The sequence below is a fragment of the Gymnodraco acuticeps genome, unplaced genomic scaffold (genome assembly GCF_902827175.1).
Source record: "Gymnodraco acuticeps unplaced genomic scaffold, fGymAcu1.1, whole genome shotgun sequence".
NCBI classification, from domain to species: Eukaryota; Metazoa; Chordata; class Actinopteri; order Perciformes; family Bathydraconidae; genus Gymnodraco; species Gymnodraco acuticeps.
In genome coordinates, this window is record NW_022990400.1 from 286734 (window position 1) to 307649 (window position 20916).

General features: G+C 42.5%; 2 protein-coding genes across 5 annotated transcripts in view; one reads left to right on the forward strand and one right to left on the reverse strand.

Annotated features, from left to right (window-relative positions):
* si:dkey-28a3.2 overlaps positions 1 to 14852 on the forward strand; it is a 16468-nt gene extending 1616 nt beyond the window's left edge. Inside the window, exons 1-7 of one of the 3 annotated variants that reach the window (XM_034224823.1) lie at positions 271 to 399; positions 1510 to 4824; positions 8320 to 8943; positions 11223 to 11272; positions 11358 to 11419; positions 12221 to 12534; positions 14195 to 14852. In XM_034224823.1, coding sequence (XP_034080714.1) covers positions 1702 to 4824; positions 8320 to 8943; positions 11223 to 11272; positions 11358 to 11419; positions 12221 to 12531 — 4170 coding nt within the window. In that variant the 5' untranslated portion in view covers positions 271 to 399; positions 1510 to 1701 and the 3' untranslated portion in view covers positions 12532 to 12534; positions 14195 to 14852. Of the gene's footprint in view, positions 1 to 270; positions 407 to 1509; positions 4825 to 8319; positions 8944 to 11222; positions 11273 to 11357; positions 11420 to 12220; positions 12535 to 14194 lie in introns of those variants that run through there. The other 2 variants (XM_034224825.1, XM_034224824.1) reach the window with 2 other exon arrangements.
* A 3948-nt stretch (positions 14853 to 18800) lies between these two features.
* ecsit (ECSIT signaling integrator) overlaps positions 18801 to 20916 on the reverse strand; it is a 26992-nt gene continuing 24876 nt past the window's right edge. For both annotated transcript variants that reach the window (XM_034224844.1, XM_034224843.1), the window contains exon 8: positions 18801 to 19216. In XM_034224844.1, coding sequence (XP_034080735.1) covers positions 18945 to 19216 — 272 coding nt within the window. In that variant the 3' untranslated portion in view covers positions 18801 to 18944. The remainder of the gene's footprint in view (positions 19217 to 20916) is intronic.

Genomic DNA, 20916 nt, shown 5'->3' on the forward strand with positions numbered 1-20916 from the left:
TTTTCTGGATGCTGTTTAGATTGGTTATGTATGTAGGCTACTGTTCCAAATGTCACTAAATATTGAAGTAAAACAAGCTTAGGCCTAACAAGCAAGACAGGCTGGTTGTAATTAATGCATGCAAGATAAGTCACCATTTTTTATATTGATAGGCTTTAATTTCTCTGCTAGGATTTGAAAAGAAGGGGGCGTTTCACTGTGCTGTCTCTGTGTGTCCAACGTATAGTACACGCATACACACGCGCGCGCATCCAGGTCCTACATCCTGGTACTTTTCAGCGTTGTCAAGGCAGCCTCAGAGGACGGTTGGCTGGCGGAAAGTAGCTGCAGTGTCCTGGCAACATATCTGTCCAAAAACGTTCACAAAAACTGTCCCGGAAAGTTAGGTGTAACTAAAAGGTATCGGGTATGCATGTTTTTCTTACACATGTTTCCAAACGGCCTGCTTTACGACAGTAATGCGCGGGTTTTCTTCTTTTAGACAGGCAGCACATTCAGACAGTCCGTGTGGACAGAGCAGGAAGATCCTGTCCATTGTGCCTGAGAGAGACACAGCGTTCAGGCTCGATTTACGCCCGGAAGCTGCTTCTTATTCACCGTATTTCTGTGTGTATAGTTAGTTAGGCGTCAGCTGGGTCGTTTCGCTGCGTTTATTATCAAATAGACACAGAAAAAAGAATAAAAATGGCTCTCGACAGATATAATTTGTGATAGAGAGGGACAGATTTAAAGGGACAGTGTCGCTCTGCTTCCTTCCTGGTTCCTGTAGCTCTACATATGCTACATGCACGCGACGTATTTGTATCAGCACATATGCTGTGGTTTGCAGATATTTTGTATTTATAGTTGTAAATTGTACATTTGAATATTCAGCCACTAAAAACATTTAGCCTGTCTCACGTGGGAATCGTGTTGTGAGATAGGAGATGGGCGTTTTAGCTAACACGTGCATTGTCTTGATCTGCATGTAACCATTTAAATAAGCGTCACTGGAAAGAGAAACACTTGCACGAGCCCAAATGTAATTTATCTCTTTAGTAATACATCAAGAGTTACTTCGTAAGCATGTTAAATTAATGTTTTCACAATTATCCTAACTATATGTGAATCTATTGCATATTAACTGTTTCAAATGTGATAAACCACATGAAAAATTAACTGGGAGTCATATCTAATCTAAACTCACATAGTAGTGTATTCCTTTGTTTTACAAGTGAGAAATATCTGAAAATCCTTTCGCTTTCGGACCTGTTCACGTGTGCTTTTTGTAGGAAACAATATACATCGTTTGATAATGTGCTTCAATACGGCTTACTAATCAAATTCATGTCGTACATTTTATCGTTACACAACTTTAAGTAATTTTTATCAGAATGCTTCACTTATTTTTAAAGACTATTAAATACAATGACTTTGTTAGAACATGTGTAGTTGCCTAAGATCACACTGTCTTTGATATCAGGATTAGGACAAAGTAACATGCAACTAAGACTTCTTTTTTTTTCTCAGGTCGTATGCATACCGATGTGATGAGAGATTTGGCAGCTGCTCAGCAGAGCAACACACCTACTGCGGCTTCATATAGGACGACACCATGTATGTTAATGGAGGGACGACTAAGGGCATGAATTGAATCAGTGTGACAAGGGAATAGCCAACCAGTACTTTTGGACGAGAACTGATGGGCTGTCCAAGCTTGCGATGCTAACTGCAAAAGACAAAGCTGGTTCAGCGTCCCACCGCTACCGGCCGGCCTCGGAATATGATGATGCCACCCTCACCCAAAAGAGACAATACTGGAGAACAAAGAAACGAGAACAGAGGGCCCGACTGACAGAGCGCAGAGGAAATTCCTCACACAACAGTCAAGGGGGAAAGTTCGTACATCTACACGCCCCTGCAGCGGGGAATTCCACTTTATCCGGCTCTTTTGCTGCTTTCTCCTCTCCTTTGCAGAGTAACGATGACTCGTACAAAGCAGTCAACGTATCTCCTGCACCACAGACTGGGAAAATAGTGGGGGACAGCTCAGTTGAAGCCCCTGGCAGAAAGGAGAAATGGCTCAGTACGATGGAACTCAACAAGGTCTTGCCTCAGTTCACTGCATCAAGTTCCATCCCTGCCAAAGCTGCTAGGCGCAACGTAGCTACAGTAAGGGGTGCTGCGAGCAGAGCTGTCACCTCTCACAGTGAAACCCAGCTGAACCCCCCCTCAGTGCCTCCAGTCAGAGTGACCGGCAGCTCCGCTAAAACACAACTTCAGCCATGTGTGTCTATGCAGGGTGCGTCAGTCCCAAAAACGCAGAATGAGGCACAAGTTGTATTATGCATTCAGCCCAAACTCTCACCCCCCAGTGTGACCACAGGTATGATTATTGTGTCTTCTCCATGTGTCCCGGTTTCTATTAAAACAGAGGGCCAAACAGCGACACCTCAGAGTGGAACAGAGAGTGCCTTGGTCACCACGCAGAGGGCTAAAGGTGTTAGCAACTCACACTCTGTCATGGAGCCAGAGGACCAGAGAGCAGCCAGGCGCAGAGAGCAATGGCGGATCAAAAAGCGAGAGCAGAGGGCGAAGCAGGCAGCTCAGGTGGCTAAAGTGAGAGAAAAGACACAGAGCGGTGAGATGACGATGGCAAGGCAAACAGCACAGAAAGCAGGACTTGTAGGGGACGCCATTCTTCAGCATCTTCCATCTCAGTCGTTGATGAGAGGAGCCGTCCAGAAGCAGTGTCCTACCCGGGTAAAAACCTCCTTTACATCTGCCAAAAGGGAAACGTATAAACTGCAAAGTTGGGCAGCAAGGTTAGCTACAGTTAACCTGCAAACAAATCGGATAATACCACAAAACCCACATGGGAATAGGACACCACAGACAGCCATCACATATAATGTTATATCCGTGAGAAAGCGAGGGGAGACACAGAGAAAGCTTCCAAGTTATGTAAATATTTCTAATGTTTCCAAAGGGATCGCTCGTTGTAAAACACCTAGGCAAAGGATTGACGCCCAGAGGAATTTCATGAATCAAAGAAACATAAGATGTAAATCCCCATTTCTTTCTTCAGTCTTTGGGAGCAGAAATATGCGCCAAATCGACCCCAACGACACACCTGAGCAGATCATAGCCAAACGGCGAGAGTGTTGGCGGATAAAGAAGCGCGAGCAGCGAGCTAAGCTGTCAATGGAAGTGAGGGGTCGTTTGATGGAGAAGGACTCTCTGATGCGAAGAGTGAAGCGTTACCAGGACATCCTAGAGGAGATAAGGAGGTCCAGAGCCATGGCCCAATCGGGAGGAAGCATCCTGACCAACGCCTCTGAGACCATTGGAGGGTTCATCAAAGAGGACGGGACACTGAGCATTAACATTCCCCAGGTTTCTACGGATCACAACACTGCAGCACGTATAGGTAAAGAAGAAGCTAATAATACACCCATCTCAGGCACCACACCCATTCGTGTAAACCAGCCCCCCCCTCCACCTCGCCCTACTCAGGTAAGAGTCACTTTTCCTCCTGCTGGACAGTCGGTCAACACGCCTCCGAGACTACTGTCAATCAGACCATGGACTCAACTTGAAAGCACAACTGTTAGTCAGATCAGACTCACTCGTCCTCAAACCTCTCAAAACACCGTTACTGGAGGACCGACAGCAGGGTCTAACCTCGGTGGCTGTGTCATGAAAATGACCGTCTCGAATAGTGCGGTGTCTCTGTCCGCGCTCTCTCTGGATCCAGCGCTAACAGAGGAGGAGAGGATGGCTAAAAAGAGGGAGTACTGGAGGATAAAGAAACGAGAGCATAGGGCAGCTCGACTGAAGCAGGAGGTCTTACATGCCAGGGCCACGGAAGCCTTACAGAGGAGGAGGGCCCAGAAGCCAGCAGCAGAAACTACTGCCACACAAGGTGGGAGTCTCACAGGAAACGCACAATCTCTCCCCAACAACAGTGTGCCTATTACGCCAAATGCAAATGAGATAAAACAAGAGTCTGAGCCTGTGCCAGCAGTTGACCTAAATTCTCAACCAGAACATGCCATCTGTCCAGAAATCAGCCCCCCCACCTCCCCACCACCACCTCCAGCGCCTCAGCCGGAGCCTGACCCAGCTCTGAGTTCAGACAGCCAGGCTACCACTCTGCTAGCCGTGGCCTCCATGAAGAAACTCCTGGAAGAATCCCTGAGCACAGTGACCCACATTAAAATAGAGTCAAAGGAGGAGGCCTCACAGCAAGAGATGGAGCCCACCTTACCCCAGAATGAGGGGGCTCCCATTGCTGCTGATTTGACATTGGAGATAAAAAGCTGGCAGCCAGATAGCGATGCTTTGGTACCAGCGGGGTCACAAAGCCCTCATCTCAAAGACGCACCCCAAAGTAGCGACACACTTCCACATCCTCCCAACTCTAACGAGGTAGTCCTGAATCCCACCTGTGAGCACTCATCCCAAACCACTTCAAATGTCATATTGGACCCCTCAGTGGAAGCCTCTGATATCCCATCTTCACCACACAGAACCCTGAGTCTTCCCACCAAAACAGAAAGCCATGAAAGCAGCTGTTCCCCAGAGCCACCAAAGCTACACCACCTACCCATGGTTCAACTGCAACCACAGCAACAACACTGTGAACAACAAATTAAAGAAGAAGGCCAAAACTCCCCGTCAGCTGAAGGATACTGCAGCGTGGGGCCCGAGCATAGTGGGATGATGAGCCTGCAGAGGAAGAGGGAGTACTGGAAGCTGATTAAGAGGCAGCAGAGGGCCAGGCAAAGAGCCAGGCAGAGAGAGAGACAGGCAGAATGCAGCAGTCGACCCAAACACATTCAGGTAATGAGACACATGGAAATAATGGTCATTGTGTACCCTTTGCAACATGGAGCTGACATTCGATTGCGGAAAAAGTATTTCGCTTTTTACCACACTGTAAAAATACTTAATTTCAAGTCAAAGTACTGCATCAGGAATGGTTTTAATTAAAAGTATTTAAGTACGATAAGGAACATTTACCTAAATTATTAGCTGTAAAAGTACTCATTACAGAAAAAGCTCATAAAATATTAAAATATTTTTTATATTTTAAAGCAAAAGCAGCAAATCTTCACATTTAAGAATCTGGAACTGTGAAATATTTTTTGAAAGACAAAACGTTTTGGCAGAATTGCTGTCTGTTAGCCAACTCATTGTTTTAGTTATGAATTATTTAGCTAAATATAATGTTGGATGGTTTAATCTATAACAAATAATTACCTTGTTAAAGTTTTTCATAGGAGTTGTGTGTAAAATCTGAATTGATAAAGTAACTAGTATATAAATGTATTGAGTAAAAAATACAATATTTGCTTCCAAAATGAAGTAGAGTAGAAGTATAAAGTTGTATAAAATGAAAATGACTGGGTAAAGTACAAGTAGCTGAGATGAATTGTAGTTGTCTACTCTTTTCGTTTTCCTAACATGCATGACACTAACATGTCAACAACAAACACATTGATGTTGGTTTGTTCAGTCAGTTACAAGTGTTGGAAGAATGACTCAGATCCTTTACTTGAGTAAAATTACAAATACGATGGTCTTAAAGTACTACACTACAAGTAAAAGTCCTAACTTCAAAATTGTCCTTTTAGTAAAAATACAAAAGTATAAGTATTCAAATATACTTCAAGTACAAATAGGGAAAGTACTCCATTCTACAGAATGGCTTATTTCAGAATATAATAAAGAACGTAAGTATTATGAGCTAAATGTACAAGTATGTACTCCGAATGCAGAATGGATCATTTACCAGTATTATACTTTTTATATTATCCTGTTTTTAAACATGTAAGAATATTTTAGTGTTGTAGTTGGTCAGAGTGGACCACATTTAAATACTTGAAATACTGCGTGGATTAGTATTCCAGTACTGCATTACTTCATATCATGTGTTGTACAAAGTAACTGTGAGGGTGAAATACATGTAGTGGAGTGAAAAGTCCGATATTAGCCTCTTAATTGTAGTGGAGTAGAAGTATAAAGTAGCTTCAGAATCAGAAAGGTACGGGGAATCTGACTTGGTGTCGTGGTGCAGACATAACATATAAAACAAACATTTTAAAAAGTACACAGATAGCAAACTATATTAAGAACACTGTAATAAAAATATAGTAAGATAGCAATAAAATAAAGCAGTAATTTATATCGAAATAGAATGCAATAAATGATAGAGTATGAAATATGTGCAGTTAGCAATATTTACACATTGTGTGCATTAATGTAATGCATAGAGTCTGCGTTGTGGCTGAGGTAAATATATAAATACACATTTGATTGATTGATACATTTATTTCGAACAAGTAAAATAAATAATTTACAAAACACTTTTTTTTGCGGTGCATAGTCATGTCAGAGAAAACAAAGTGACATTTACAACAACAGCATTAGCAACATAAACAGTCCCACATCTAGTGTTCGACAAGGAGTGAGAAGAAGTACAATTTATTTAATCTCACCCCCTTGTCCCTAAATTATTTATTTATAATCTATAAATTATTATTATTAATAATAATAATTGTTATTATTAATCTGCTTTACTTGTTGATTGACATATATATATACACATATATACATGGGTACATACAGTCAAACACCAGTAAAGGACAAGTATGTCAAAAGATTACACTTATAATACTTAGTAAATGTACTCAGTTACCTACTGTAACATCAGGGATCTGTACACCTTGCTTATTTTGTTCCATCACAATCTCTGTTTGACAGCAGTAAAACATATTTGTTAGGCTGTTGGCTCAGTCATAGGAAATGTCATCTTTGAATCCTAATGCTAACACATGCTAACAGTATGCTAATTAGCCTTTGTTTAAAGGTGGGGTAGGTACGTTTGAGAAACCGGCTCGAGATACACTTGTTGTTATATTCCATGGAATGCTCTTCACATCCCGATAGCAATGAATACATTAAATGCTTTGACAATAAACACAAACACATTTCATCTCTGGAAGCCGTGGTGCTGTAAAAAGCACGACCAATCATCTGAGCCGGCTAAAGTAACTGGATGGCCTACCTGCCTGTCAGCCTTCCATCTGTGCACAAACTTATCTCGTGCCCTCATTGGTCATGTGCGCATTCGTGTGTGTTGGAGGAGGGGCTCTGTAAGGAAGTGGCAGATTTGTTCCGGCTGTGTATTTCCAAAATGACCTACCCCACCTTAAGGGACGCTGTATTTCCTATTTGCGGGCCAGTGCAGTAGTTGTTACCCATTCAGGCCAGGCTGAACCCCAGGAACAGGTTTTAGCTGTGAGGAAAGACACATGTGGAGCAGATGTTAGCTGCACTTTTGGCTGGTTAGTTTTTGAGCAATAACTTTTATTTTGCTGGGATAATACGCTGGTGTCCAAGAACAAGAACCCTTTTTCTAATGTCCCCTTTAACCATCAATGCACTGAGGCATCTAAAACCTGTCAAAACCTTTATAGCTAGAGCGACGGTGTTAAAATAAAGCCACAAAGGTCTGTTTATAATCCCTTTAGATGATTCATTCTGATGACTGAATTCAAAGCATCCGTTGATACTAAAGATATCACTATCAATGCTGAGAGAGTGGTTGGAACCCATGCAGAGTTCAAGGTTCCTCGTTCACTCTCCAGCTGTAACCCGAGTCAGTACACTGCAAACCTCTGGCTGGCATTTGACATTTGTACAGCAAAAATAGAGAGGAGTCGACTAAGAGGGGCCCACTGAACGAGAAAGGCATACACACATGTGCATGTTTCAGAAAGATTATTGTCTGCTTGGGTTTTATTTGCATTTTATGAAATGATTGGCATACAAAACAAAATATAATCATCTCTTAAATCACACTTCAGTTACACCTGGAGTAAGTACTTTAACTATATTTTGATGCTTATACTTTTGTACTTTTACTTGAGTAACATTTGCAATCCAATCTTTCACTTGAAACAGAGTATTTCTACACTCTGGTACTTCTACTTTTACTACAAGAACACGATCTGAGTACTTCTCCCAGCTCTGCACATAATGGATACTACATTAATACTCATACTACATTGATTGTCTCCTCAAAAGTGTTGTGTTCTATGTCTTACCCATTTTCCCATCTTTCATCAAAGATATGAACTTGGTTTCTGATTCTTCTATACCCTATAGATATTTCCCAGAAGCCACACAAAACATTAAAGACCAAAATAAATACCTCTCCAGCATGGGACAGTTATTTAATATCTACAGTAGAAAGGACATGAACCACATAGAATACTGAATATCAAATGTTCTATTTCATTGTGTTGACCTGTGTTGTGTTTTTGTCTTCAGGCTCCAGGTCGGCTCATCATCAACACTGTGAAGGGGGGGCATCCTCCAGTGAAGCGACCCCTCCAGCCCCGGCGCCCCCCCTCCTCTCTGTCTGCAGTGAGTGGTGTCCCCACTCTCCTGGTGGTTAGCCCTACAACATGTAGCGCTAACCGGTTCCCTGACAGGATCCAGGTCAAGCTGCCCGTCCCCCCTGCCTCCCGCTCCCCCAGGACCCAGCAGAACCACATGGACACTGGGCAGATGGTGTCCACGCATCAAGGAGATCACGAGAATCAGCAAGGCATGACACAAAAGTGGACGTCAACTTGCACAGGTGTACACAAACCCCCCTTCCTGCCTCCTCTGAAGCCCCCAGAGAACCCACTATCCAGCATCAACCTGCAACCTATTGAACCCCCCCACACTCCGAGTTCCAGTCCAATAAAAATCCCTTGTGCTCAGCTTCAGAGCGCCACACCAAAGGCCATCCCAGGGGAGTCTGAGGAAGACTTCCTGAGGAGGAAGAGGGAGTACTGGAGGGTAAAGAAGAAGGAGCAGAGAGCCAGGAAGGCCATCCGGGAGAAGGGGTGGAGAACCCCCAACCACATGAGGTCCATCCTGCCTGCCCAGGATCTGCACACACAGGTAAAAGCTGCTCAGGTGTTTATCAAACTGAATTATACATTTGAAATGGTGAGGAACAAATCAGAGTCATGATGAATGATGAATCAGCCTCACTTCAAAAGTGATATATGTCAATTGCAGTGTTTCCCCTATATACAAATAGTGGCGGCGCAGCGCCGCTGCTGAAATATGCGCGCCGCTGCTAGGGGGCGCCAGCCAGGTACCCAAAAAAACAAAACAAAATTTGGCGACCCTTTTTCGTTTTTGATTGTTTGTTATGTGGATTTGTAGTATTTGTGTTACTGTATGTTCAATAAAGGTGTATTTTTGCTAAATGTTGAGACATTGCCACTGTATGTACTAGGCAGGGCCGATTTTTGGTATAGGGCACCAGATCTGGGGGGCGCTGCGCTGGTAGCGAAAAAACATTTTTGACCGTTGGTGCTCATCCTAATTTTCGGCCTTGATGTAACAACATTCATAATTAAGTAAATGTAACACCCTTTTCACCCCGGTTACACTTTTCATTTGCCCTGTAGGATGAGCGCTGTAAGTGATGAAAGTGGGGGATGTTGGCTTATCAGGCGCCTGCAGCTCACAGCCAAAGTGAGAGCATGGGAGGGAGAGAGAGAGAGAGATAGAGAGAGAGAGATAGAGAGAGAGAGAGAGATAGGGCGGGCGCACCGGTACCGGCGCTGTTGTTATTAGAATCTGGTGCTAGCTGCGCTAACGGATATAAGAAGTAGATGTTTCTACAGCCAGGGTGGAGGAGAGCTCTCCTGTCAGACTGAGAGGCTCAGTGAGGTAAAGGACTCTCTGAGTGTTTAGATAGTTCATTTTAGTCTAAGTTATCTCAGTGGGTCTCAAACGTTTTGACCACAAATTATGTAAACACATATTTCCAAGGCACTCCTTTATAATTATTAGGATAAATAATAACAGGTTTGAAATCATTCCAATGTATACTATAGGACAGTAAACCAAAAATATTGTTTAAAGTTGGAGAGATACAAAAATATGCATAAATAAATGTTAACTAGGTCAAATAAGATATGAATGAACAACAAAAATAAAATAAGTGAAATGTATTTGTTATTGGCTATGGTAGGTTATTGGTTATGTTCACATACTTATTTGATTATTAAAATGTAAACCGATCTTTTTCATATGGGTGTTTAGAGTTGTACCCCGTAGATCAGGTCTCTAGTAATTGTGTGCTCAAAGTGCACCAGATTGAAGCATTTTACTTTAAAATGTTAAAAAAAAATCTTACCAGGGGGGGCATACCCCCAGACCCCCCTAGAGGATGTGACGTCCACCCCCCAATTAAAACAAGCTCATACAATACTGAATACATTTGAAGCCATTTTGACGTATATTACTTATGTCAACAAGTTTCTGTTTTTTGTAGTGTATTTGTCTTTTGTAGAGATTTTTCATTTATTCTTTATATATAAAATCTCGCCTAGAGCAGCAAATTAGCTAGAACCGGCCCTGGTACTAGGCCTCAAGAGCCTTTCTTGTGCTGACACATAGAAACAAATTGGCGGGGCGCACTTCGCACGCGCACACACTAAAAAATTCCATGCGCTCCGCGCTCACATTATGCTGGGCCCACGTGCCTTAGCTGCTATGACTCCATCCTGGGGGAAACACTGAATTGTATTACATTTTTACATTTTGGGAGGTTGATAGGCTGGACAAGTATTCTGTGTATGTGTATATTATATTGTGTATTCAATACATATACACTCTATAGATATTAATTCCTTCATTATTGACATGTATATATTCATGTTTTGCATATTTAGTTTACTGCTTATTTATTTTTTCGTTATTTTGTATTTACTTCTCATTCATGTGCACTGTCTTATCTACATGCTGTTGTGATGGAAACGATCCCAAATTGGGATCAATCAATGAGATCTCATCTTATAGCAAGGCAAGCATTAATAAAGTAGCTAATATGTTAAATATAGACAAAAGCACACATTAGCAATAAAATGTTTTAAATAAAGACAAATAAGTACTTCTCCAAATGAGTAACAGCATTCAAATAGCTAAGTGGACATATTAAGGTTTGAGATATTATAACAATTATGTTTTGCACTCAAACATAATGATGGTTGTTGTTGCTCAGTGGAATTTCCAGAACAAAGTGTATATATTGTACATTACAGGTGTATAGCACAAGATCTCAACAGTCTGCATAGGGTGAGGGTCTACCAGGGGCCAAAGATGAGTTCATTACAATCTGAATTGTTTTTGTTCAAACCCTGATGTTCTGATGTTCCCTGCAGAGTTGTGGTCAGTGGGTGAGCTCCTCTGAGGAGTCGGAACATTTCATGAGGTTTGTATTACTTGATCTATGTTTTTCAAAAGAGTTTAGATGCCAGCTCGATGTGATGATGAATGTAATGTTTCTCTCTTTAAAGCACGTCAAAGGACACCGACCCAGCATCCTTTTCATTCTCCGGCTTCTCAGCTCCAGCCGAAGGTAACGTATCAACTCTGTCCCTGTGAACTGAGAGTAATGCAGAGAGGTGAAAGCAAAGTGAAATTACTCCAGTAATGTCATCAAGTAAATACAATTTTAACACGAGTGCTGAAAAAACTGAAATGTTGACTTTGATTAAATGTATAATGTCAATACAATTCAAGTAACTGTATTAGGTTAGTTGAAAGCAAATATATTAAGTTGAACATAATATTTTTAATTGAATTGAATATTATTGCTTTCCACTAACTTAATACAGTTATGTGATCTTTTGACATTGAATTCAAGTCAACTGTTCAGTTTTTTCAGTTTCCTCAACATTGTACTAAAGCAAAGTACTTCTTCCGGGAGAAGAAGTACTTAAGTAAAAGTACTCAGATCTTGTACTTAAGTAAAAGTAGAAGTACTCAGATTTTGTACTTAAGTACAATAAGTACCAGAGTGTAGGAATACTCTGTTACAGTAAAAGACCTGCATTCAAAAATGTTACTCAAGTAAAAATAGGAAAGTATTATCATAAAAATATAGTTAAAGTACCAAAAGTAAAAGTAGTCATTGTGCAGATACTCAAGTAAAGTACAAATACCTCATAACTGTAGTTAAATACAGCACTTGAGTAAATCTACTTACTTTACACCAGTGACTTCTAATAATAACGAGTCAGTAGCTGATCGTATACACAGTATCTAAAACTGTCTCTGCAGTGATGAAGTACAACATTGTGTGGTTTTTCTACTATTATGAATTTCTTCCTGAGAGTGCTCATTCAAATGGGGAATTGTGTTTCCTTCCTCTCCTCAGATGAGTCAGATCTTCTGTTTGCAGACTATGATCAGGATGAAGAGGAGGGTCCGGTCTCTGACGCCGTGTGGAGGAACCGCTACCTCATGGACCACGACCCTCTGAACCAGCTGCTGGTGTGCATGGTGTGCGGGGAGCTGCAGTACTCCCACAGCCTGGAGGGGGTGAGGGCCCACATCGACGAGGCCCACCCCCACACCCTAAGCCTGGAGCCTGGGGAGCAGCGGCAGATCCTGGAGGCCTGGGACGAGCAGGTGTCCCGGAGAGAGCGCTTCTTCACCAGCCAGCTGCAGCAGCACAACGCCGACTGACAGGTACAGCCGCCAGAGTGAAGTACATCTACTGCAGTACTGTACTTAAGTACCATTGTTGGGGCTTGTACTTTGAGTATTTTTATTGTATGCTTCTTTATAGTTCTACTCCACAGTTGTATTTCTTACTCAAAAATATCAACCTTCGCCCTTTTTTCTATGGGCAATGACGTCATAAAATATGGCGAGAAAGAAAAGAAAAAAGGCACTCTGCACAGACCATAAAATAACCTTTATTTCCTCATTTAATACACTCAGGGATTTTGCTGCTACAGCCTAACTGGGTCTTCTAGGACTAGGGATTCAATTAAAAAGGGGCCGCCTACAGCCCCATGTTTTGGGGTCTGGTCCCCAAGCAGCGGATACGGGTGTTTCCATTCTGCCTGTACATAAAGGCACTGGTCCCATTCTCTGGAAGCTGTCCTACAGGGAGGACAATGGCATTTATATTATTATATAAATATTTGTATATCTGTAAAAGTGTGTGTATAATTCAATATTGTCCTTGACACAGCAGAGCCCACCCACATAATACATCTCAATGTAACCCCTGTGTATGAGCAGTAGTTTACATTAGCTAATGTTAGCTACCTTTGTCACAGATGATAATTCCCTCTCAGTCTGCGTTAGAGAAACAAATAATATTATTCTAATGAGCTGAACATGTTCTTTCTTACGGAGCCCCCTAGGGGACATGGAGAAGAAGAAAAAAATTATTTGAATAAAAATAAAAACCTTTGCGAGATCTCGCAAAACCTTTGCGAGATCTCGCAATACTTTTGCGAGATCTCGCAATACTTTTGCGAGATCTACTCGCAATACTACTCGCAATACTTTTGCGAGATCTCGCAAAACCCCGTTGCAGTTTGTAGACGGTCCCTAAGCACTCCTCTCCCTCCTCCAGCTGCGGATTGTGACAAATTATTGATGTTTAGCTCGGATGACGGCGCGTATCGAACTGTTCTGATAAAAACGACTCTGTAGCTCGTTGTCTACCTTGCTATGATTGTAAAGTCATGTTGTTTGTATTTTTACAACGTTATGTTCATGAGTTATTGATCCGTTATTGATAATTCGAATCTGTCAATAACTCAGCTCAGAGGAACGTGCATGTCCCCTCGCTCTGAGTGTTCTCTTGAGGTGTCTTCACTTATGTGAAACCCTTTATATATACAGTCTATGTGTGAAACCTGTGCCTATTGCCAATCACTGATGTTATATCTTTATATTTAAGGCCAAGCTCAAAGTAAAATCGATGAACCACTCCATTGTTGTGGTTTCTGTGTTGCCGTAGCAGCCGAACTGACCAGGAAGTACTAAATGAAAAGTATTGCGAGATCTCGCAAAGGGGTTTTGCGAGATCTCGCAAAGGGGTTTTGCGAGATCTCGCAAAGGGGTTTTGCGAGATCTCGCAAAGGGGTTTTGCGAGATCTCGCAAAGGGGTTTTGCGAGATCTCGCAAAGGGGTTTTGCGATATCTCGCAAAACATTATTTTTTATTTTTTTTTCAAATTATTATTTTTTTCTTCTCCATGTCCCCTAGGGGGCTCCGTACTTTCTTCTCATTTGAAACTTCTTAATACTTTCATGACCTTTAGTATGGAAGTCACGAGTCCTGTATAGCAGTAAAACTGTTTGCTGAACCGGTCCGACTTGTTTTGCAGAAGCACGCAGGAGCTGAAGCGAGGAGGATATGACTGCAGGACACAACGGAAAACCACCAACCAGGAGAGAGAAAAGACTCACACTGTCTTATTTATTTCAAATCATTTCTTCTTACCTTCATAGAAAATCATCTTGACATAATGCTGTATGGGAACATCCAACCCTGAAGGCAGCTTTACCTCATTTCCTAGAGGGGTTGTGAGGTGGCTTTATGAAAGAAAGTATGAACATTTGTTACATTGAAGTTATGACAGCTGAGATTTTGAGATAATATTCAAGAGAAGTCCAACATTCTGGGAAACAATGTCAACAACACAAAAAACACACAGGTCAGAATGACTACTTCCTGAAATCTGCAATCGTTCCTTCAATTTCTGCCATTTGTAAACCTCAACACCTTTAAGCATTGGGTGTTTCCCACAGACTTATTACATGACAAAGATGCTTTTGATAAAGTATTTAGAACATTATAGGAGAATAAAAGTAGCAAATACAGGGTCATAGCGATTTTCTTTCATTCTCCAAGATTCTCCTGAGCCTGTCGTTTAAAAGACATCATGAGGTGCCCTGAACAAATGTAAACCACCCCAAGTAAGAAACAATCTATAAGTGAGGTACACTGTGTTTCCCTTTCAACAATAAAACCATTAACATGTATTTGGTGTATTGGTGACAAACATCAGCACTCCGGGATGTAACTGTGCATCGGTCATGGAGAAAATCAAACGAACTATTTTCAATCTTTTAGACAGCAGTACTGTTTACCGAAGGAGTGGCAGACCGGGGTGGTGGTTCCCTTTTTTTTGTGTGCCAATTACAGAGGCATCACACTACTCAGCCTCCCCGGGAAAGTTTACTCTAAGGTACTCGAAAGGAGGGTCAGGCCGATTATCGAACCTCAGATTGAGGAGGAACAATGCGGATTCCGTCCTGGTCGTGGAACGACGGATCAGCTTTTTACTCTCGCAAGGATCCTGGAGGGGGCCTGGGAGTACGCTTATCCGGTCTACATGTGTTTTGTAGACTTGGAGAAGGCGTATGACCGAGTTCCCAGGGAGTTACTGTGGGAGGTGCTGCGGGAGTATGGGGTGAGGGGGTCTCTACTCAGGGCCATCCAATTTCTGTACTCCCAAAGCGAGAGCTGTGTCCGGGTCCTCGGCAGTAAGTCGGACCCATTTCCGGTGAGGGTTGGCCTCCGCCAGGGCTGCGCTTTGTCACCAATCCTGTTTGTAATATACATGGATCGGATTTCGAGGCGTAGTCGTGGGGGAGGGGGTCTGCAGTTCGGTGGACTAAGGATTGCACCACTGCTTTTTGCAGATGATGTGGTTCTAATGGCTTCATCGGTCTGCGACCTTCAGCACTCACTGGATCGGTTCGCAACCGAGTGTGAAGCGGCTGGGATGAGGATCAGCACCTCCAAATCTGAGGCCATGGTTCTCAGCAGGAAACCGATGGACTGTCCACTCCAAATAGGGAATGAGTCCTTACCCCAAGTGAAGGAGTTCAAGTATCTCGGGGTCTTGTTCTCGAGTGAGGGAACAATGGAGCGTGAGATGGGCCGGAGAATCGGAGCAGCGGGAGCGGTACTGCAGTCGCTTTACCGCACCGTTGTGACGAAAAGGGAGCTGAGCCAGAAGGCAAAGCTCTCTGTCTACCGGGCCATTTTCGTTCCGACCCTCACCTATGGTCATGAAGGATGGGTCATGACCGAAAGAACGAGATCGCGGATACAAGCGGCCGAGATGGGTTTTCTCCGCAGGGTTGCTGGTGTCTCCCTTAGGGATAAGGTGAGAAGTTCGGTCATCAGGGAGGGACTCGGAGTTGAGCCGCTCCTCCTTCGCGTCGAAAGGAGCCAGTTGAGGTGGTTCGGGCACCTAGTTAGGATGCCACCTGGGCGCCTCCCTAGGGAGGTATTCCAGGCATGTCCAGCTGGGAAGAGACCAAGGGGTAGACCTAGGACCAGGTGGAGGGATTATATCTCTTTGCTGGCCTGGGAGCGCCTTGGGATCCCCCAGTCAGAGCTGGTTGATGTCGTCAGGGAAAATAAAGTTTGGGGCTCTCTGCTGGAACTGCTACCCACGCGACCCGACCACGGATAAGCGGGAGAAGATGGATGGATAGATGGATGGATAGATAGACAGCAGTACGTTTCAAATTGTTTTCTGTCCTCATCAGCTGTTAGACCCTGTTAATGCTACCTGCTGCTGGATAACAGGTAAACACTAATGTTACCATTTCCCCACATGGTTTGCAAAAGGCAGAAACCCTTCAAATCTGAAAAGAGCACCCATTGCAGAAGTGCCTTAAACCTGCCTCCTCTCTAATGGCCAGCAGGGGGCGACTTCACTGTCAGATTGTATAGAAGTCTATGAGAAAATGACCAATTTATGACTTGATTTATGACCTCAGTAAATGTTTTCCTAACAAGTTTATTGGCTCAATTGCTAGTTACAACTTGTTGCTACTGAGCATGATGTTTATTTAGTCAAGTATGATTCAATTTAGAGCAAACTAGACAATAAAGCCCGTTATTCTTTTGGTTTACACGCAGCCACTGTTGTCTGGTTTGAAGGTTTTAGAACATAAGTCACGACTATCACATCTTTTTTTCGTCGGCTGTACTTCGCATACATTTTTCAGCCATAAGCAAACTTTGGGACATTACACTAATTACATGTAGGGATAGTTTACATCAGACATGTTACATGTTGAGCAATTCAACTGATTAAATGAGTACAAAAGTCTATTTCAACAACGCAAACACATGCTGGTTTTAAGGCATTATACAGTACATTTAATCCCCCTCCCCTGGGTCAGCCAGCTATGAGAAAATAAACTGCGTCACACACATTCAGCACAAGAGTTTAACATTTATACTACAGTTAATCTTTTTTTTTTTTAAATGTTCAAATAGAACGTTTATTTTGCACTTTTGTCAGGTTGCATTCAGGTCCCAAACTGTTCTAGACTTGTTAGTTATTGGATTGTGCATGGGTGTCTGGAACTGTTCCATGACTTTGTATGTGATAACCATGCTGTTCTTCAAACCCTTGCATACGTTATGTTGTATGTCTTTTTATTGATTTTTCTTTTAATCTATTCTCAATTCTTTAAAAAAAAACACCTGCCGTTCATATGAGCTTCACCATGTAAAACATCTGTACTGTAAATACACAAAATACTAAAGTGGTTGAGATGCCAATGTTTTTTGCTGTTTACAATTGTTTGAGCAATTTTAATCTCCTCTTATATAATGAGTATTGATGAATCATTATCCATATCTGTAGAGAGTTCCATGTTAGAGAGGTTTCTCATTTGTGAGTCTAAAGGATCCAGAGGCTTTCCTGCATGAGTAGTAAAAAGATGGACGGTTGTATATGAACTCTGGAATGCATTCCCACGTTTTTCTAAGACGACGTTCTGTTTGAGCACAAAGCTGTATGGTGTGTGATGCTTGGAGACAGACACTGCCTGCACAGCTGCACCACAGTGTGAACAGCTGGAAGAGACCGAGCTATTTTACCTTCTGAGAATGTAACTCTGACTTGTTTACCAGTTCAAAGGGAATGTTTCGATGCCTTTTCAGTAATAAACCTTTTCTACCTTTGGGCTTAATCTGCACGCTTTTTTAAATTATCACATTTCTACATTGAATCCGACTTTCTGTTTCCAGTACTACCTTGCTGTATTTTACGATCACTATGTTTAATTATTGATATATTTGTGTATATCAATTTTCTATCATTTTTAAAGACCTTGGTTATTTCCAATATGCAAAAAGAAACTTAAAGCTTACCCTGCATTAGATTGATTGAAGAATGCACAACGTATAGATATGTATGAAAGACTATTAGAGCCCGTCAGAAAGTAAATAAACAAAAAGATGATTATAATTTATTTGACCTTTTTGATAATGTCGAATTTTCAAAAGCTTCATTTTTTTAAAGTTCATTTTCAAAATGTCAACAGCATTCACAACTTTTAGAATTTAGAATGCAAAGTAAAATAAAAGACATCTTCCTTTAATAATTTTTTTCTGAGGTCTGGCCTTAAAACTCTTCTAATACTGTAAAAACAATTATTCAAAGATGTAATATTGCTCTTTTATGAAGTTATTGGAAACACAAGTCTGCATTTTGAAGAGATCCCTCTGGCACGGCTCCAGAGATCCGGATGCCTCTTCTTGGTAAAAAAAGAAACATGAAAGCACCTACTGCAGACTGAGAACAAGACTTCAGCCCGATGAAAACAAGACATAGCTGATACCGTAGTTATGATGGTGACAGGATTTGATCACTAAGAAATAAAGCTGTTTTGAGAAGTCTTGCCTTCCTCCATGCAGATTTTCCTACTTAGTAAACATGATTTTCCAATAAAACCTGAAAGGACAGCATCACGTTGGCCCCGGTTTGAGAGTTGAATGGATATATGGGGGAAACAAGAAGAAAAAAATTCTATTTATTTTATTATTTATTTAATAGTAAATCACAAGAAAACCATGAAAAAACCTTTGTGTATGTGAAATCTGTATTTTGTTACTTTGATATCATCATCCTGGGAACCACTGCTTAAGATGATTTGAAATCAACAAATCATCACACATTTCTTTTAAATTATATTTATTTACTGCTGACTTGGTGTACCCCTGTTGAAATCTGATCCAGCCCCTCCCCAGCATGGACATATCTTGATAAATAAACCCACATATACAGTGTGTTATGAGTCTTCTGTCAGTCGTTAGTCTGCTCACTGCTTCATCTCCTGGCTTCTCCTCAGCTCTTCCTCCACTGATACCTCATCTTCTTCTTCCTCTCTGGGTCTGGGGTCCGGCCTGTGCTGGTGGTCTGACTTTGTTTTATGGGCCCCCTGCAGTTCGCGGGGCCCCTGCTCCAGGCGGAACAGAGTGGGGACCCGGCCCAGGATGGGGTTGTTCTGCTGGAGGCCGGAGACCCACTGGTTGAGCACGGCCTGGTCTCCCTGGCTGGTCATACACATGGCGAACACCGCCCCCTCGTCCACTGACAGAACACACACAACAGCCTCATTACACACTCAGAGCAGTCAAATACAGAAATCGAACAGAACATTTTTACTCACAATAAAACAGCTGCTCGGGCAACAAACAGCTAATCTTACGCAGGGAGATGTTCATTGTTCAAGAACGTCGTCTTTGTTCATTTATTCTCTTATATTCCAGTCATTCAACATATAAAGAACAATGGTTCGTTTGACCTGTGTTTTCCCTGGTAACAAAACATATGCTAGTGCTAGTGCGCTAATCCCACCACCACCTGTCTCTTCAATTATCACCGAATCACCCAACACTGCCTTCAAAATAAAAGCATAAAAAACGACTTCAATTAACTTAGATAAGATAATAAGTAGGCCAATGGCTGGAACTGCAACAACAACAACAACAACAACAACGTCACTTAAAATGACGATCAAAGTCTTCTGTAACTGTCCAATCAGTTCACAGTTACGGAGCGTCCACACTACAGCTTCAAAAAAAGCTTGGAGCTGGGCGTGTCTGAAGCTTGGGGATGTTATTCAAGCAATGTGACCAACAACCAATCACATGAATCTCCCGTCCCCTACATACAAAGCAAAAACCCCCGGGGATTTTATGGGAGCAATATATATATATATATATATATATATATATATATATATATATATATATATATATATAAACTCCCCAAACAGGCGAAAAGCTACCAGTTTCACCCACTGTCTCTGCCACCTCCCTCCATGCCTGGTTCCTCCGGTTTGTATCCCGGTAGGTGAAGAGGGTCTGGTCATACAAAACCGGGTGATTTGCTACGGCGATAATTAGTTTCTCCTCCATCTTTTTTTGAAATATAGAAATGAACGGCGGGATATCTCTCCCAGCTTAGACGCGGTTTGATTGGCTACGGCTTGAGCTGTCAGATTTTCAGAAACGGGATTTGATTGGCTGGCGCTGGCTACTCCGGCATCTCCGGCGGAGACGGACCGCTATGCTACCCACAATTCAGTTTGGCGAAAAAAAGCGGCAACGTGACGTCACCCCATTCAAAGTGAATGGGCAGATTGAAGCTGTCGACGCTGTCGACGCTGTCTACGCTGTCGACGCTGTAGTGTGGACGGGCCGTTATTGTGACGAAGATGGCTTCGTCACCGTGGACTGACGGCTTCGGGCTTTGTATATTGCACATGTCTTTTATTTTGAAAAGTGTTCCCCCTCCCGTTCTTTCTGTTACTCCTGATTATGTTCACCTGGTGCCCTGTGTTGTCTCCTCCCCCCTCACCTGTGTCTAATTGCTGATTAGTGGGTGTGTATTTAGGCTCTGTGTTTCCTGTTTGGTGGAGGCTGGTAGTGTGGGTGAGATCCTTGTGGCTGGTGACTGTGTTCACCTGGGCAGCAATATTGAGGCTGTGTATCCTGTACCACAGCGATGAATAAATGCCCACACCGGGTTATATTTGAATTCTCTGCCTCCTTGCTTGGTCGGGCCGCTCAACGGTCAGTTTCACCGTTATGTTCCATTAACAAGTCCAGACCCCATACCGTGTTCCTGTTAGTGTTTACTTCCTGTTTGTCTTCTCCTGCTGTTCCCGTTAGTGTTTACTTCCCGTTTGTCCTCTCCTGGGCCCCTTCTCATTTCTCAAATTTCCCCTCCTCGACTCCTCGGTCCTCCGGTAGTGACCCGGAAATCTAAATGCACTTCGAGGACCG